Here is a 17,528-nt window from a genome sequence, read left to right on the forward strand (position 1 = left end):
TTCCTACTATTTTTCTGTGATCATTTTTTCAAAAATGAAGATTAAATTACTTTACACTAAAGTAAGATATAAGAAATTCTAAAATTAGTTAAAATATTTATAGTTTTTTTTTTAGTTATAAGAGAATGTATTACCTTGAGCTTTTTAATATGGACGAGGAAGCAATGGACCCCTTATAGCTTTGACATGCAGCAGTGAAACCTTATAGATTGACCTTGCAAGAAGTATACATCCTTGGATGCAACAAGTTACAGTGAGCAAAGTTACAAGGGATCGTCAAGTCGCCCATACGAATATACGATACGAGGATAAAAGCCTGGTTCAAGTTAGAGACTTGCACAATGTATCTCTTCTTCTTCTGGTTATCTCCAACGTACAGCACATAAATTTTGTTGCTAAAGTTTCTTTCCACATTCATGCTACAGAGCCACCAATGATCCTTTTTTTTTTTTTTTTTTTTTTTTTGCAGGCAAGAAACCTCACTAAATCCATGTCTATCTTTCTTAAAATAAAGTATTGAAATTTTAATTTAATTTTCTCTACACTGTCGCTAGTAAAATACATGTTTACTTGTATATTCTCTACTTTTGCTAATTAGCACTTGCGCAGAGATTGAGAGGGGTATTTTTACAAGAAATCACAGTAGAAAAACCAAACAATGTAATAAACCAATTTCAAGGTTTATCCCCAAACCAGAGCGCATTCACAGCAACTGAAATGACGCATAAAGACAAACACAAATGAATCATAAAAATGTTTACAGTAAAATTTTGTATCACCAGTCTCCTAAAATATTTAATCCTCCTCGCTCTTATTTTCAGCCATTGTCTGTTCCGTTACTATAACATCAGCCCCAACATGTTCCTTGCTAGATTCATCCTCGACTGACGTTTGAATTTGTTGCGGTTCAAGATCATCATCTGGTGCTGGTGAATCTAACTCAGTTGAATCAAGTTTGGTATCAGTTCCAATATTTTCAGATTCCAAATTCTTACTTTCAACTGATTGTTCCTTCATTTCAAGAGGATGTTCATCAGATAAGGTTTTGTCATTCTGGCTTGTAAGAGCTTCTTCTATGAGACATGGCTTTACTGTTTCCTCTTCAACCTCTTTGCTTTTGTCAACCGAGTCTTCTCTTGTCGTGAAACATGACTCCACTGTTTCCTCTTCAACCGCGTTGCTTTTGTCAACCGAGTCTTCTCTTGTCGTGAAACATGGCTCAACTGTTTCCTCTTCAACCTCTTTGCTTGTGTCAACTGAGTCTTCTCTTGTCGTGAAACATGACTTTACTGTTTCCTCTTCAACCTCGTTGCTTTTGTCAACCGAGTCTTCTCTTGTCGTAAAACATGGCTCTACTGTTTCCTCTTCAACCTCTTTGCTTTTGTCATTTGAATCTTCTCTTGTGGTGTCTGCGGCATGGTGGTCAGATGCAAGATTTTGATCATCAGCTTCTTCTGCTAGTAGTGAAGTATTTGATTCATTATCCTGTATAGAAGAACTCCCAGGAAGATCTGGCTCCTCTTCAGGAACACTTTCTGTCTTAGACTCTGGCCCTTCAAGATTTGTGGAAGCGGGAAAAGACTGGAAAGTGTCCCAATCATCATCATCATCATCTTCTTCTTCATACTCTTCATTTTCTTCGTCAATTCCACTTTCTATTGTGCTAACCTGATTGAATGATGCTGGCACAGTGGGCAATACTTCTGCTTTAACCATATCAGCAGTAAAGATAACTTTTTCAGGTGTTGCTACCATAGGTGCTGGTAATCTGATATCCATGGGTGGAACCAAGGATTTTGGCTTTGGAAGGGCACTATCTTTAGAGACGGAAGCACGGATGATATCCTAAACATCAGAAGAACAAGGACATCAATTAGATAGTTCAATTTTTGCATGCAAAATGCTTACAGCACATCAAAGGAAAATAAAGAAAAAAGTTAAGTTGATTAAAAGGATGGGGGATTTGGGATCCATTAAAACTTTCGAACACAATGTTTTCAGGTGAGTAAATCAAATTGAATGCATTCACGAACCTGAAGCTGCTGCCGGTGTGTTGCTGGCAGCGACAGCAAAACGTCCTTAAAGTGAACAGCCGACAAAGGTAACTGAGCTAGATGGGAAACAAGCCGCACAGCTACATTTCTTAACTCAAGGACTTCCTGGTATTATCCATGAAACAATAAAAAAAGACGTTTAACACTGGAGCAGAAAATTTGTAACATAAACTTCACTGGTCGGGCTAGGAATGGAACCTGAGAAACACCATCTGAAGTCTTGGAGAAAACCACAAGAACCACTTCAAGAAAAAGGCTCATGAATCCCCTCTGAATTTCATCAGTAATTGAGTGTGTCTGAAGTAGCATTATGAACCGCAAGCATTCACCAGCTATGACCACTGATTCCTTATTCATAGGTTTCTATCCAAAAGAATAAGAACGAAGTCAGTTATCATAATTTTTATCTAAAAAGACGTCAAAATTGCTCTTTTCTTCTAGAATGTAAACTCTGTTGAAATTGGAAGGAAGAAACGAGAAAACAACCAGAAGCGCCCTCTGCATTAGACTGACAATATCTCCAACAAGTTCGCCGACAAAGAAGACCGCAAAATTTTTCTCCTCTGGGTTTTTGTAACGCTGAACAAGGCTTTTTAGCACTTGTAAAACAGTAGCTTGAACCTATAGATATTTGAACTTATACTGTTAAGAGCTTGATAATTAATGATAGAACTAGCATATAACAAGAAGGCAAGTCTCAGATACCTGAACATTAGAATCTTTCATTACTGCTGCTATACTAGTTTGGCAACTCTTCAACATGGCAATACAGATAGAATTGGTATTAGTTTCATCTACTGGACAGTCAAACTCGTAGGCAAGCTTAGCCAGTGAGAAAAGTTGTTCCAGACAGAATACAAGCTTCAATTGAAGAAGCTTGCGTAACCCTGATCTCTTGTTATCCACAAGATGGATACCATTGATACAATCTTTAGTCAGATCACCAACCATGTGCAGACAAGCACCAAAAATTGCTCTTATATGGACACTACTATCGGCAGCAAAATTAGTGCCATCTGCAATAAAACGTTTGGATTAAGAAGCTTCAACAAACTTTTCAATGTCCCAATAAAGGAAGCAAAAGCTTTCAGTTGCAGAAAATCAACTTCACAATTCTGCATTTGCAACTTCGGGGCTTACGTAAGACAGACAGAAAGCATACATGATCTATACTGAATGTACCATCAAGCAAATCCAACCTTTCACAGAACTTTGACACCATCTGTAACCACCCCTAAACAGCCTAGTCGACCAAAGATTAACCCAGTTCCAATTCTAGATAAACTTACTATCTGTTCATTCATCCTATACAAACTCTTGTCATTTTAGCTTATTTTAGGAAGCTAAAATGACAGCGTCCTTTACTTTTATCATATTATCACATTAAATGTGAATCCAATTATCATACCAGTTGAAGGTTTTTGTGATGAGGCTCTGGTAAGCTCAAGCAATAACTCATTGGTGGACTTCACAATCTCAAGAGATTTTGATAGGTATGCGTCAGTGGGGACTTCCCGGATGCACTTGTAGCCACTTAATAACAATGCCAGAGATGCAGAATTTAAATGATGCTGCATCAACCAACAATCAGTTAGATGTAAGGCGTGCAATGAATAAAACAGAGATCCAAAACTGCAACATATAAAGCAAAGATCCCTCAAAATTTACACGTTACCTTTAACTCAAAACGTGTCACTATAGTCTTTATGGAGATAAATAAAGGAGAAAGCAAATTATCCCAAATGTCATCATCCGGTGAAATTTCATTATGCCTGAAATAGAAAAGTAGGGATCTTTGTTACGGTTGTTTCCAGATGTAGTCAGTATATTTCTCTTTAGAATTATCAGGTTCAAAATAAACAAAAATGAACACAGCTTCCAAAAATCTCCTGGTAAAGTGCACACCTGTGGAGAATTTTGAAAAGGTACCCCAGACAGAGTTCAATGGTCGAGTAGGCAAACTGCTCACTTTCAAGAAAATCTTTTGGACAGTTTTGTGAAATCTGTTAAAACGTAAATAAAAACTTCGTCAGAACTAGCATCTTTGATAACGCATAAGGAATATATACCCCTGGTAAATAAATCAGGAATCAGTTGTTACGAGGACACCCATCTAACAGAGTTTAAACCATTCCTACAAGGAATAGTATGTCATTGTTCCAATTTCCAACTTAATAAAGGTAAACGAGAACAGAGAAAGAATACATATATACAAATGTCCTTGAACCTCATTTCCAATCTTAGGGAAATGTGAGTATACGCAAGCCAAAGATAATGTTTAGGACCTAAAACGATGGTTTCAATAAAATCAACAACTCTTGTACCTACCTCTTGCACTACTGATACTGCAAGAATATCCCATGAACTGTCCATATGAAAGGAATACGAGAAAACCTGGATGAGTTACAAAAGGAAAGTGAATCCAATTAGAGTAGTGTATGACTAATTAAAGCTTACAGCCTATTGCGCTTGGACATGGCTAAATCATAAGCCAGTTAGGAAAAATATGAAAAATGTGGGGTTGAGTAGATGTGCAGAATATTTGTGCCAAAGAAGAAGCATGTGGTTACTCAAAACCTATATTAAATTCTTTTAGTAGCTGATGATAATAAGAGCTAAAATAGAATGGCATGATAAATATTTCAAACGAAAGAAAATATTTTAAGTGGATTTACCTGCAAAAGTTCTTGGCAGAGATCTACGCTGACAAAGCCACTGGTGAAAAATCTTTCAGCAGAAAGAGACTGGAAAATTGGTAATACAATTTCATATAACTCTAGGCCTTGGAATGAAGATTCATTGATGGTGGAGTCTCCACTACATTTGATTTTAGCTGAGCTAAAAGGTATTACTTGCGTATTAGAGGCTGGATGCATCCCCTGAAATAAGACAAGTACAGCAAAGCCCCATAGAAACTGATAATCTTCAACCTCTAGAGTAACCATGCGATGTCTAGATATTAAGGAGCTATCAGAAAATTCTTCCACACTATGATAAACAGGCATAGCATCCAGGACTAAAGCTTGCAGGATGACAGGCCATGCCTCTTCCAGACAAGGCTGTAGCCTTCTCGACACAGTATGTGGCGGGATTTCGTCTAAGAATGAGCACTGCTGCGGCAAATCAAAGATCTTATTAGAAGATAGGGGAGCAGAAGGATGGAAGTGTTCAGCTAAAGAGAGAAAACAGGACTGTTAAGTGTTGACTCACACTTCTTTTCAGATTCTGACATAAGCAACCATAACTGTAGCCCCTTAGGACCTGAATCCAGTACCTCCCGAGCAGATCCGAACTCTTGGAAAACAATGGCAACAGTGCTTCAAATTCTACTGGCACCTCACCATGGTGTTTCCTCAAGAAAGTAAATATATAACACTTAAGCGAGGCATGTGCAGCAAGAAGCCTGATCTTGATCTACGTTGCAAGAATAAGTCTAGTCAGTGAAAGCCAAATAAAATTAGAAAATACAATCTTTTGTTGCTTATGCACCTTGCTTGTGACCCATTCAGCAAAAGAAGGATAATATAATTCGTTGAAGTCAGTGAGTGGACGTGAAAGCAGAGAAAATATGCGTTTGACTGCAACTTGATCACTGCTTATTATTCCACTGGTCATTATCTGGAATTAAACACATTAATTTAGTAACATAATGGCACAAAATCTGAAGGAAGAAACGAATGTCATGCTCACCTTTGTGGCCAATTGTAACCCAGCTTCCAGAAGAGCAGGGCCAGAATTTGCATCCAAGGCAGTACGAACAGCAGACACAAGTTGAGCCTAAGTTTGAAAATTGTCCGTAACTATCATGATCAATTAAAAATTTAAATAAGTCTTCGTTGAGAAATAATTTTGCATGGGGAGCACCTGATATTGTTCCAGAAGAAGATGTCCAGGAAGTTCAGGGTCGGCTACCAATTTAAACTGCACAAGTATCACAAAATTATAAATTATATTCTGATGTGAACTACCACACCAGATCAACAAGGTGAATGAGACTAGGAAGCTAGCAAAATATTGGTGAAAAACACATGTTGTGAGGAAAAGAATCGGGTGTAGGTGAAAAACAATCAAATCGACAACTTTTGAAGAAAAATAAACAAACATAGAAAAGTGTTGGGAACCACATGTAACTACAATTCAGAAATCTTTTACTACCAGAAAGTCTCACCTTTTCAAGAATAGTACTAAGAAGTCCAACTCCAACTGGCCTCATGTTTTCAAACTGAATAGTGCTTATCTGAATAATTTGGTAGATCATGTCAACTCTCAGAACACTTTTCAGAATACTTGAAATGGTTCTTTACAAAGTTAATTTCTTTTCTTTACCTGATAAGCAAGAGATATCAGCTCTTGTAGTTGAAGGACTAACCAGTCACCAGAGCTTTGTCTATCAGCAGCAAGTTTCCTCGCCAATAAAATATCAAAATGAGCAGCATCATTTCCTACAGCCTCTGGCAAAAGACTCAAACACCTACAGTCGAAAATCAATTGGGATGACTTAGCTAAACAGGACATGCTTTTAGAACACAGAACATATGAAAACTCTTATGCAGTTTGACTAGAGTAGCAACCATTAAGTTATTAACTGCTCAGGATTAACCAACAGTTCAGATTTCTATTATCATAGGCTCAATGATGAAACCCTTCACATACACTTTTGAAATCTCAGGTGAACTTTTATTTTCCATCAATTCTAGTTATATGGTTAAAAACTGTTCCAGACCATTAATTGAAAATATTGATGTCAACGATATTCAGCAGAGAGGTAGGGTAAAAAACAAAGAAACATTTCCCACTTACTCAGCTGCAAAAACTCTGGTTCGATATCTCAAGGTTTTGTCTTTATCAGGATTGGTACGTCTAGATTTTCCAGTAGAGCTAGAAACCATGTCTTCATCATCATCTCCAAGGTTCTCTCCTGTGTTAGCAAGATCGTTTTCTGCAATGTTCGTTTCAGCACTCCTTCCAGCGGATGCTGCAAGGGCCTGTCAGCAGAGTAAAAAAAAATCAATTGATTATGGGGACAAGAAGTCAGATCTGGATATATAATAACACAAAAAAAAAAAAAAAAAAAAAAAAAAAAAAAAAAAAAACTGACAGTAACATTTTAAGCAAAATGGCAGCAATCATGAGAAACAAATAAATTGACATGGTTCCATGTCAGATAGTTCATACTGCAGCAATCCAAAAAAATCAAGAAATTTGTATGAAAAAGTTCATTGCTATTACCATGTTGCGGCATATTGACATCCATCGAGATGGGCGTGATGGGCATGTTGCATAAAGAAGGCGTATCAAGGTACTTCGGATCAGATTCCCAATCCTACAAGAGCACAACATTTCCAGAGTCCATAAATAAATCAAGTTCATCATAAGCTTACATAAGAACTAAACATTCAATAAACGAGAACATCTACTAGAAAGAACAATTTCTTACTCCGAATCAGTTTCTTCATCCAACATCTGAAATAAATTGTCCTCTATCTGCTCGTCAATGACAGAAACCTAAAACCACAAGAATGCGATAAATTCCAATGATACCATTATTTCCAAGATTTTAGGAGTCTGGAAATCAAAATTTGGATCCGAGCAAGCTGTTTACCGGGTCTTTCTCAATCAAATGCCGAAGAGTTGACACAGATAGACGTCTAATTATTGGCTGTTTCACAAAAGATACAACTAGTTTTCATCAGGAGAATCCCTTGAAGACTTACCTATGAAAGAAGAGATAGCAAAAAAAGAAAAACCTGTACCTGTCTTGATGCCAGCGTCATTAGAAGATTTTTCACATGTAAATGTACTGAAACTGCTTGTGGAGCAAAAAGAATAAGCTGCTGGGTAAAACAGACGCTCCTGAAATTGTTAAGATGTAGAATAACAATTAAGCTTGAGACAGGATGAAAAGAAATAATTTAGTTGTAACAATGTATTAAAATGATGGTGGCAAAGAGAAAGACATTCACATACTCAAGTAGTGTCGGAATTTCTTGCCAAGAACTAATCTCTGCAATAACAGACTGCAAAAACTTTTAATTAGAACAAGCAAAACAGATTGCGTTACATACAAATGCAAGCATTACTGTGATGCAAGGTTCGAAGTTTTGGGGTATAGTAAATCCCCTTAAAAATGCGTGCATCTCTTTTTTTGAAAGACAAAGGCTGGAAGGTCTAGAATAGTACCTTGCAGCGTGAAAACAGAATACTGCCAGGAGAAAGCTCAGGGCCAAGGACAGCAACAATAGCGTTAATAAGGCGTCCAATGCCTTGAGAAAGGTCGATCCATCCACTTTCTTCAGTCAACAAAATGTCCAAGGCAAGTCCTAATGCTGCCTAATAATGAATACAGAATGGACATAATAGATGGAGATATTAAATCAAGCTGGGGGAAAGAAGCCTTTTCAATAGTAAGCAATTATAATCATGCACCTAATATGAGGATGATAAACTTTATTAAACATCTTGAGTTGCAGCTATTGAACTGTACCAGAGAATTATTTTCTCTGTCAAGCATTATCAGATTCAGGTGATCACCAAGTCACAAATTTAGCCAAATTTATAGATGCACTGGATTTCATTTTAGTTTGATGAACCAACAGCCCGAACACCAAAATGAGATATTTTGAAGCGAAAAAGCTAGATATGTAAACTGTGCAGTCTAAGCCTTTAATGAGCTACGAAATTGTTTACCTGAACATGAGATACGAATGATAAACCAGCAGCTTCAATGGTCAAAAGAAGCCCATGCAGGGCCCAGATCTTAAGACCAAGAACAGAAGTTTTGGCCAGAGATGAGACTGAACTAACAGTAGCAGGTACTAAGGACGACAATGCCATTCCTCCTGCACTGCACACCATGTAGAAAATAAATTCAAAATATAACAGATAAACATGTCAAAGTAGCTTCCACTATGTAAATCAATACATATCTGCAAAGATGGATAACATCTGTACTTAACTGCTGTTAAAGCATCACAAACACACACATATTAAACAAGTTAGAAGCCAACTCCACCTGTGATGAATGCAACCAAGTGCAAGAGCAATTGATCCACCATAGTTTGGATCTGTTATTCCACTTAGGTCACCAAGAAGCCCTCGGGTCTATTTATCACCATGCAAAAATATAAATGTGAGAAACAAAGGAAATGTTTTGTCATACATCCTACCGCTAAAGATTTTACGTTTTCAAATAAAGGAAACAAGTGAACAAAGCAAGAGCAGAGACATGGTATACACTAAAGTAGGGTCCCATAAGTATCCAATTTAAAGGAGTATAAAGGTCACAAAAGAATTTTATGTAGAGAATTGCATCGTGGACAGACCATTCTTGCTGTAAAGATGTCATTTCCAAGACGAGCTAGAAGACCTAGACCCTCACATGCTGCCCTGCGTTGCGACGCACAAATGTCTCCCTCTGTTAAAATATTCTACAGAAACAAAAACACCAATAGATATATATATAAGAAAACACGAGAATCAATTTTGAGATTAGGTACAGAATTCTGAACTACCATCTTTATTGACATAAATACCTGAAAAATGGTTTGCCCGGAGCTTAATACTTCCGTTGTTAGTTGCTGGGGACGTAGAGCATACAAAGCCTGAGAGATAAGTAAAAAAACATGAAGTTTTGAATGTAGCAGAACCATATTGTGTTCATTTAACAAGAAAATGATCTGAACTCAGATACAAATGATTTATGCAGCACAATAGTCTTTACAATGCCTAGGCATGGTAACACACCCGTCCCATACTCAAAGAATGGTGCTACAAAACTCATCAGCTCTACATATAGACCACAAATGTTTACGATCCTTAATATAAATGTCATGCTAAATGTGTATATTCTAGCTTTCCAACACCACCTGAGTTCAGCCCTCAGTACACTCATACACGAGGTAGACACCAGAACATGGTTGTACTAATACCATACTACTATCTTGACCAATTTTTCTACTACGGTTTGTAAAAATGCACAAAACTCATATACAAGTATTGGAAGCACCTTTAAACCGGCAAGAAGTCCAGCACAAATGTTAGTCAAGCTGGCTGTACGCCATTGTTGCTTCTTTCCAGCTTTCATACACTGTTGTATGACCGAAAGAAGTGAGAGCATCCCTTGGCTATCCTGCGAAGAAAAGGTTACAATCATTTCAGACTACCAAAATAGCAAATGTCATTAGCAAAACAAGGACCTATCTGGACATACAGTAATCACAAACCTGAGAAGCAAACATGATACCAAAGCAGAGAACCATCTGATTCACCAATGTCTTTTTCACAGTCTCTGGCTTCATGATTACAGAAATTTTGCATAAGAGTTGAGCATTAAAAAAGAAAAAAACAAGTCTGTAGCCAAAAAAAAACCAGCTCAACTACTAAGAACAAATTCCACCAAAAAGCCATTGCGCTTACCAGCGGAAAACTAGAAACTTTACTTTCCCATACACTTGGTGCTAGACCATCTTCCCCACCTTGAAAATAGCGAAGCTCATCTTCAAACCAATCCCTGGATAAATTCATAAGAAGTTACATCTCCAGGCGTGAAACATGTGAGGAAACAAATGCAGAAAAAATCCTTAGGGAATGCAAACTAATAAATACAGATGAGCGTGTAGGCACCTGCCAGGTATCCAAGGACCAAGCCATGCATCTCTTTTGTCAAGGAGCGCCTTCAAGCACGAGCTTTCCTCACATCCAGAAGGATCCCTTTCAATTAAACAAACATGAAGGAATCACTAGTTCAGAGATTAACAAAGAGATTTATCAAGCTATGTCCTTAGCATTTATTTATAAAGGGGTTTCAGAAAGACAAGCAGTTTGGGATGACATTATTTTTTACCTATATGGTGTTGTGCATAGCTGAATAATTTTCTGATGCTCACTTTTATAGGCCAAGGGATCTGGGATAGACTGATAAGCTATCAATATTCTTATGATGAGTGTGTCGACCAAAGTTTTGACATCAGAAAACCGTTTGTTGGCCATTGTCGATACACTAGACAAAGCGCTGTTTTGAATAAGATACTGTCAATTAACTCATCATACAGGTAAAGGATATGAGAACTTATTCTCAAATAAAAATAGCCGAATTATTAAATTGGCAAGTACATGTAGACAGAAACTGTAGGAAAAATCAGTAGTAATACCATACCTACGGAGGTTTGCCAGTACAGGTTGGAGCAGGATACCATCATTACAAGATACAAAACGTCGTACAAAAGCTGTGAGTGCGTCAATTGCAGCGGACCACACACTACCAAAAGGAAAACACTGATCATTTACTTGTTATCACGAACAAAAATATATGAGTCATCACTTTCGTTCCTCTTGGACATGAAGCAATCAGGGAGAAGTGAGGACTCAGCCCTCTCAAACCAGCCACTAATGTGTCAAAAATAAACTAAGACAATAAACACAGTTCGCTTCCAGGAGCTTAGATGAACTAAGACAATAAACATGGTTTGCTTCCAGGAGCTTAGATCAACTATACAGCATAGGGAAAGAATATTGAGACCTTGGCGTTAAATAAAGGCTTGATGTATCAAGAGCCAGTTACCTTAAAGTAGATTTTAAGTCTGCCTGTTGTTTGATCAAGTGTTCTGGATTTCCAGTAAAGACGTCAGTCCACAAGATTAGAATATCAAAATCTTGGTCCCCGAACTCCTATATAATCAAATAGAATTGCATAAGACAATACATGCTGTGGACACCGCAGTTAAAGACATACGGATCATATTTTACCTCTTTTGGCATAGAATTTAACAGTGATGATAGCAATAACCATCCTGCTTCCTTTTCACTTGAGGCAACTGTAAAATTTCTCCTTGATTCTGTTAGCATCTTCTTTGAAACTTCAAGCACCGACCTTGGCAATCTGTGACCAAAAAATTACAGAAAAGTATTGCCATTGGATTAATGGAAGTTCTGTATTGGCAATTCTAAAATGTTGCGGCAGATTGAGAACTATTTTGACTATCTAGCACAAAGTATCCCCTGTATTTTTCAAGATACGCAACAAAGTATGACCATGAACTAGTTTGATTAGGAAAAAGAGCAAATAACAAACGCCCAGAAACTATTGAAAGTACTAAAAGTTTGAAGGTTCATCTATTTGTCTAAGGCAATGAGAAAGGTAGCAATTTACAGGATTAGTGGGAAGATTTCTTCATCGGCTCACAGATATAATAAAAACTATCCGCCTAAATGTATGAATTAAATGCCTAATAATTAATTTGTAGAAAACGAGTATTAACATTGAGTTTGAAATGCTGAAACAGTGAATATGATGTGACCATAAGGAGTTATGAAGACTATTACCGAGCAGGATAACCAAGAGATAGTCCAGGAGAAATGGAGACTAGAGCTGCCAATGTTGCTGCTTGCCCATGCAAAGAAGCAAGATCAGTTTTCAATTTTTCTCCCTACAGAAAACAACAATGGTGACTTATTAAGTCATTCCCCGTCATGAAGTTGGTGCAGCTCACAATAGATAATGTCTATTATAGAGACTTGAAGATGAAGAATTTCAATTATATGAAAGCCAAAGACGTCATAAGCATAAAAAGGGAAACTATGATGTCTTTCATGATATTTTTTTATCTTCAGTTTCACCATATTAATTATCACTGATAGACTTTTTTGTTCTACATTCGGATCAGAATGTCCCTTCACATCTTCTATTGACGTTTTTGTTGCCACACCTCAATATCATCATACTGAAAGAAGAAAACCCAACTCAGTTGAGATGAACTGGAAGCACTAGTATTACCTTTTCAAAAGATAAACTTTCCCGTAAAGCATTAAGAGTGGTTACAGCAAAAGATGTCAACCCACCAACGCAAGTGGGATCAACCTCAGCCAACGCACGTAAAGTTAAAGCAGCCTCAACACGTACCTGAAAAAAGTCAAGTTTACGTCTATAAATTATGCATTTACAATTACCTCTGGGTTGTCATTTGACTCAATGTACCCAGACATAGATGTTGGCATGAAAGGTGAGATTAACAAACACTGCACAAAACCAAATCTGAAAATGTCAATATATCAAGCTACTACCTACATTCAAAAAAGCAATCATAAATTACTTTTTAACAGCTTCTTCCAACCCTCTATTTCAATGCATCAAGGTTTTGTTTACCTACCTATCGATTACAGTGATAACGCCATAACGGCTTATTCCAACCCTCTATTTCTTTTCATAAATGTTTTGTTTACCTAACTTTTAAAGCAGATGAAACAGTTTTATATCCAGTGGTAGCAAGAAGTTCAAACGAACATGTCTTTTTTTTTGTCAACTCAAACATACATGTCGTTCAGTGCAATTGTTGGTACTAAACAAGAAACAAGTAGCTAAGGAATATCAGAGTCTAGAAGATTGAAAAGATCAAGAATATCTGAATGCTGGAAAGAAATAGATTTCTCTGACAAATATTGCCAGGAAATGTATAAGGGATGAAAAGCACTCGTGTCGAGAGTAACTGTCAAAACAAGATATCTGAAAGCTTACAAGGTCCAAAAAATGTGATAATGATGCACCCACTGTATCATCGAAAAATTCCTTGAATTCATGGGGAACCTGCAGGTACGCAAATAAAAATCGAGCTAAAAAGATTAATTAGTAAATTTAACTAGCAGAAGTTTCATGATAAATATTCATTCAGAAGAGTTTACGCCAGTAGCAGCCTCACCTCTCCCAATGTTTTCAGCGTGAATGACAAAGCCCGCAAAGCAACTATTTTCATTGATGGACTAGCATTTGAAGACTGAAGCTGCATTTATTTCGGATAAATACATAACTTACTTGATTATGATGTGAACCACAAATTAATTTTTTGAATATGTAGTTCTGACTAGCAGTAAAATAGAGTGATTCAGTAAAACTGCAAAACCTGCTTTCCGAGAAAAACGGAAAAGCTTCTCTGGCTTGGTTCCATCATTTGATCAATTACGCCAACCCGTAGGATGTAAAGAACACACGCCTTCAAAAACGAGAATACATATTTTAAATATAGAAGTATGTATGAAGAACTTATGCAAGACAAAAATGACAAGGTTGGAATTGCAAGGAAATGAAAGAACTGTGACTTACAAGTGCATGGGCATCAATTGAGGAGCCACCCCGCAACATGTCCATGACGTGCAAAGAATAGTCTTGCAGCTCACTATCTGAATCCAAATACCTTATCCTATTGGCCTGCAAAATATATTCAACACTTTGTAAGTTTACAAGGCCATGGTGCCGAACTGTAGATATGTATGTAGAAAAAATTAAAGATAATCACTGGAATCTACAAATAGATCATATGATATAGCAATATAGGCAGTATGCAGATAATAACCCTTGATAACAATTGGTGTGATACTGTGATCTCCTAAAAATGCCCATATAAAATGTTAATGATAATAGGTCTCAATGTCAAGTCTGAAATGCAAAATCTAATCAACGCACAAGGACAACACAAAAACTGAAAAGATTCCAGCAATTGTTTACCTGTAAAAAGAACACCCATGACAGAGCCAAACCGAACCGTGTATTCTTTGCCCGAGATCCAATCGCTGCGATTATTAAGTATTTTTTTATAAAGGAATTAGTGCTCCGCAAAACGAAAGAAAGCTCTACTGCAAACTTTTTTAAAAAAATGTATATATATCCCGAGTCTGAAGAGTTAACGAACCAAAAATTTACACACAGAGATCTTGTCTTAAGACTACCTTTTGTGAAGGGCAAAATTAAATGCCTCTGCAGACCACCTTCCAGTTTCTTTGCTGGTGGAAATGGACCTTTACCTCTAGGTTGGACCTAACAAAAAAACCAAAGTTCATAACCACAAAATTATGACGACAAGAAGCACGCAAATTACTAGTAAATAAGCCTACATGCACTTCAGGATGCATTCCTAGTGCAAGCAATGAGCCCAAAGCCTCCGCAAATGCATCTCGGACAGATGATTCTGGATCTTCAATACCCTACATTAACAGAGGCATATATACATATTCAGAGATAGACATCAGCCCACCAAGAAATTGGAAGAAGAACGGGTTAAAAAACACACAAGTTTTACTAGCACATCAAACTGACCTTGACACAGTAAGAGGCTAAAGTATCAAATTCGCTAGCACCAAGACCTGGTCCCCCGATGTTGGAAAAAGCCTTCAAACAACGAGCAACGGCAATTCTCACAACGAATGATTTTTCCGAAGTGGAAAATCTTGTGATGAGACGGTATGCTTCTGAGTATGCAGTGGCAGCAGCTGTACCACCGCAGCCTTCCAAAGCACTTTGAAGCAAGATAAAGGCTTCTTGTCTCACAAAATCCTGAAACAAGGGAAACAACACAGAGTTAATTAAGAATTAATAGCTACAGTGACACAGGTCAGTTTTCTTTGATAGCCCAAGTTTCTTCACAAATTCTATATAATAATAGCTGGGTAGAAATAAATTCAATAATTGAAATTTTTGAAACAGCAGACTCAGAGACTAGGCATAGTTAAATTAGTTTATACCAAACCATATCCCCAATAAATATTAGGACACAATAGCAATAGTTGCAGAGCTTTAATTCCTCCCTTCACGGCCAACAAATCAGATACCTATTTGATATTTTCATACTAGTTCTTTCTAAATATTCCAACTGGGGCACTGATAAAAAGACATGACCCATTGAGGTAGATTAAACCAATCAAAATTTACTTTTCCGCATGCAAGAAAGAACTTAAAGTGTAAAGTTGAACTGTGATACCTCATTAAACTTCACTAATTTTGTTACAATAACTGTTGTTTCGAACAAGCCAGATGTAATTTTTCTCCCAAAATGACGATACAGCTCTCCCAAGCATTGGGCAGCACCTAGAAAAAAACAATATCTATTAACTTTGGAGCATAAGACCATATAAGCATAAAAGAAAACTTCCACATGGATGAACTTTATGAAATGTATTGATGTTTGATGTGCTCGATAGAATACCAAACAGCAGATCAAAACTGATAATTTTTTATTTTGCTTAGGAGGGTGACGAATATAAATCTTTATTCCGAAACATCACTAAAACCTACAGTTTGCCAGTAATCTTAACAAAAAATACAGCCTACCTGCAACTCGCTGAGGATCACTGCGCTTCACATCGGAAAGAAACCCTTGTAAACTGCTAGCTCTAGAGTATATCGAAATACTATCACCACTTGAAATTATTTTCGCCATAGCCACTGAGGCAAGATGACGTACTGGTCTTCGAGCACCAAGAGTAACCAGAGAATACAAGGCATCTTCGCATTTTCTTTGCGTGACTAACAAAGACTCCTAATATACACATGATCGTTGAGAACCCATCAGAAGTATCACAAAAATATATACACAACGAGAGGTACTTAAATGTAATGTTCCTAGTTATAAATTCATTCTCACAGTGTTTTCCAAGGAATCAAGTTCAACATGAATCCGACGCTAATTTTAAAGAACAAAGCAATGGCCTACTAGTTGATCACACAGATCAAAGTCTATGAATAACAAAGACTTAATCATCGTTCTTCTAATTTTCAGATGCAAAAATGACGACACTGAGCATGATTCGAGATAAAAATATTAAGAAAGGATCGATCAAAAAAGGGAAAGGAAACCTTGGGCTCTTCATCGATGGCGATAATAAGATCAGAAAGGATCTCGAAGCAGAGGAGAGGGTCAGGGTTTTTCTGTGAAGCTGACGCCACAATCGACTCAAGCTGGGCAACGAGAACGCCGAATCGCGACAGAGGAACGTTGTCGATGGCATTATTCTTCGCCATTAGCACTGTAGAAGAAACATAGAGCGAAGAGAGCAAACCCAGACAGAGTTGAGGAGAGGAAAACAAAAAGAGTAGTGTGAGAGAGAAAGAGTCGGAGGAATCAGATCTATTGGGGTTCGGAGAAGGAGAGAAGCCCGATTTAGTTTCCGGGTCGGGTTAATTTAGTTTCCGGGTCGAATTAACAATTCCAATAAATTTACAATTGTTCTGTTAACCATTGAGGTGGTAACAAAACAAATAAAAAAAAACAGAGTTTATGCGTGCATCCATATTTAACTAGTAGGTGGGCAGAGTAAAAGTTATTACAACGGCGTAATCGAGTGTAAAAAAAAAAAAAAAAAAAGAGTTGATCCCAAGACATGATGTCGTGTTGTTTGTTGTTGCTGCTTCTATTGTATTGTATTGTATTGTATTGTTGGTTGTTGCTTCAAAACTTGCATCATAGTTGCATGTATGGTAACATGGGACGTTTTCCAATATTGAGTCGGTGGTTGTGAATCATTTCTTCTTGGTGATCTAGTGTTCATCATGGAGCCATTTGTGAACATCCCCGCCTGTGCTTGGAGAACCATGAGTATGGGACTATCTCTAATCCTATTGAAAATGAAATTATTCCGTGATTTCCAGATACACCAGAGTAGATACAAGGGAAGATGTTTATGTTATAATGATATTACTTGACTGGTTTGGAA

The 17,528-nt window shown here is 37.2% G+C and overlaps 1 protein-coding gene across 6 annotated transcripts; it reads right to left on the bottom strand.

The window, feature by feature from the left end:
- Window positions 1–499: 499 nt before the first annotated feature.
- On the bottom strand, window positions 500–16,999 carry LOC104787717 (protein SWEETIE). Of its 6 annotated transcripts, none has more exons than XM_087451053.1 (48): window positions 16,672–16,999; window positions 16,147–16,354; window positions 15,797–15,903; window positions 15,136–15,372; window positions 14,934–15,023; window positions 14,769–14,856; window positions 14,548–14,612; window positions 14,146–14,250; window positions 13,946–14,035; window positions 13,745–13,825; window positions 13,564–13,632; window positions 12,826–12,951; window positions 12,375–12,478; window positions 11,799–11,931; window positions 11,614–11,720; window positions 11,209–11,310; window positions 10,897–11,064; window positions 10,677–10,763; window positions 10,470–10,563; window positions 10,277–10,345; window positions 10,060–10,182; window positions 9,587–9,655; window positions 9,377–9,481; window positions 9,067–9,155; window positions 8,742–8,893; window positions 8,235–8,384; window positions 8,022–8,071; window positions 7,808–7,907; window positions 7,657–7,713; window positions 7,492–7,559; window positions 7,284–7,377; window positions 6,855–7,039; window positions 6,381–6,525; window positions 6,223–6,291; window positions 5,919–5,975; window positions 5,745–5,831; window positions 5,544–5,672; window positions 5,265–5,468; window positions 4,730–5,164; window positions 4,383–4,448; window positions 3,960–4,057; window positions 3,730–3,826; window positions 3,463–3,625; window positions 2,760–3,070; window positions 2,541–2,675; window positions 2,253–2,417; window positions 2,034–2,159; window positions 500–1,845 (listed from the first exon to the last, which is right to left on the bottom strand). In XM_087451053.1, the coding sequence occupies exons 24-48, from the start codon at window positions 9,107–9,109 to the stop codon at window positions 796–798; spliced, it is 4,236 nt and encodes a 1,411-aa protein (XP_087307179.1). In that variant the 5' UTR covers window positions 9,110–9,155; window positions 9,377–9,481; window positions 9,587–9,655; window positions 10,060–10,182; window positions 10,277–10,345; window positions 10,470–10,563; window positions 10,677–10,763; window positions 10,897–11,064; window positions 11,209–11,310; window positions 11,614–11,720; window positions 11,799–11,931; window positions 12,375–12,478; window positions 12,826–12,951; window positions 13,564–13,632; window positions 13,745–13,825; window positions 13,946–14,035; window positions 14,146–14,250; window positions 14,548–14,612; window positions 14,769–14,856; window positions 14,934–15,023; window positions 15,136–15,372; window positions 15,797–15,903; window positions 16,147–16,354; window positions 16,672–16,999; the 3' UTR covers window positions 500–795. The 6 variants fall into 6 exon arrangements, with proteins under 6 accessions (XP_087307179.1, XP_087307174.1, XP_087307173.1 ...); XM_087451048.1 differs by having other exon boundaries at window positions 8,742–8,898; window positions 16,672–16,988; XM_087451047.1 differs by having other exon boundaries at window positions 4,730–5,167; window positions 8,742–8,898; window positions 16,672–16,933.
- Between the last annotated feature and the right edge of the window lie 529 nt (window positions 17,000–17,528).

This window comes from Camelina sativa, chromosome 5 (assembly GCF_030686135.1).
Source record: "Camelina sativa cultivar CO46 ecotype springtype chromosome 5, ASM3068613v1".
Classification (NCBI taxonomy): Eukaryota; Viridiplantae; Streptophyta; class Magnoliopsida; order Brassicales; family Brassicaceae; genus Camelina; species Camelina sativa.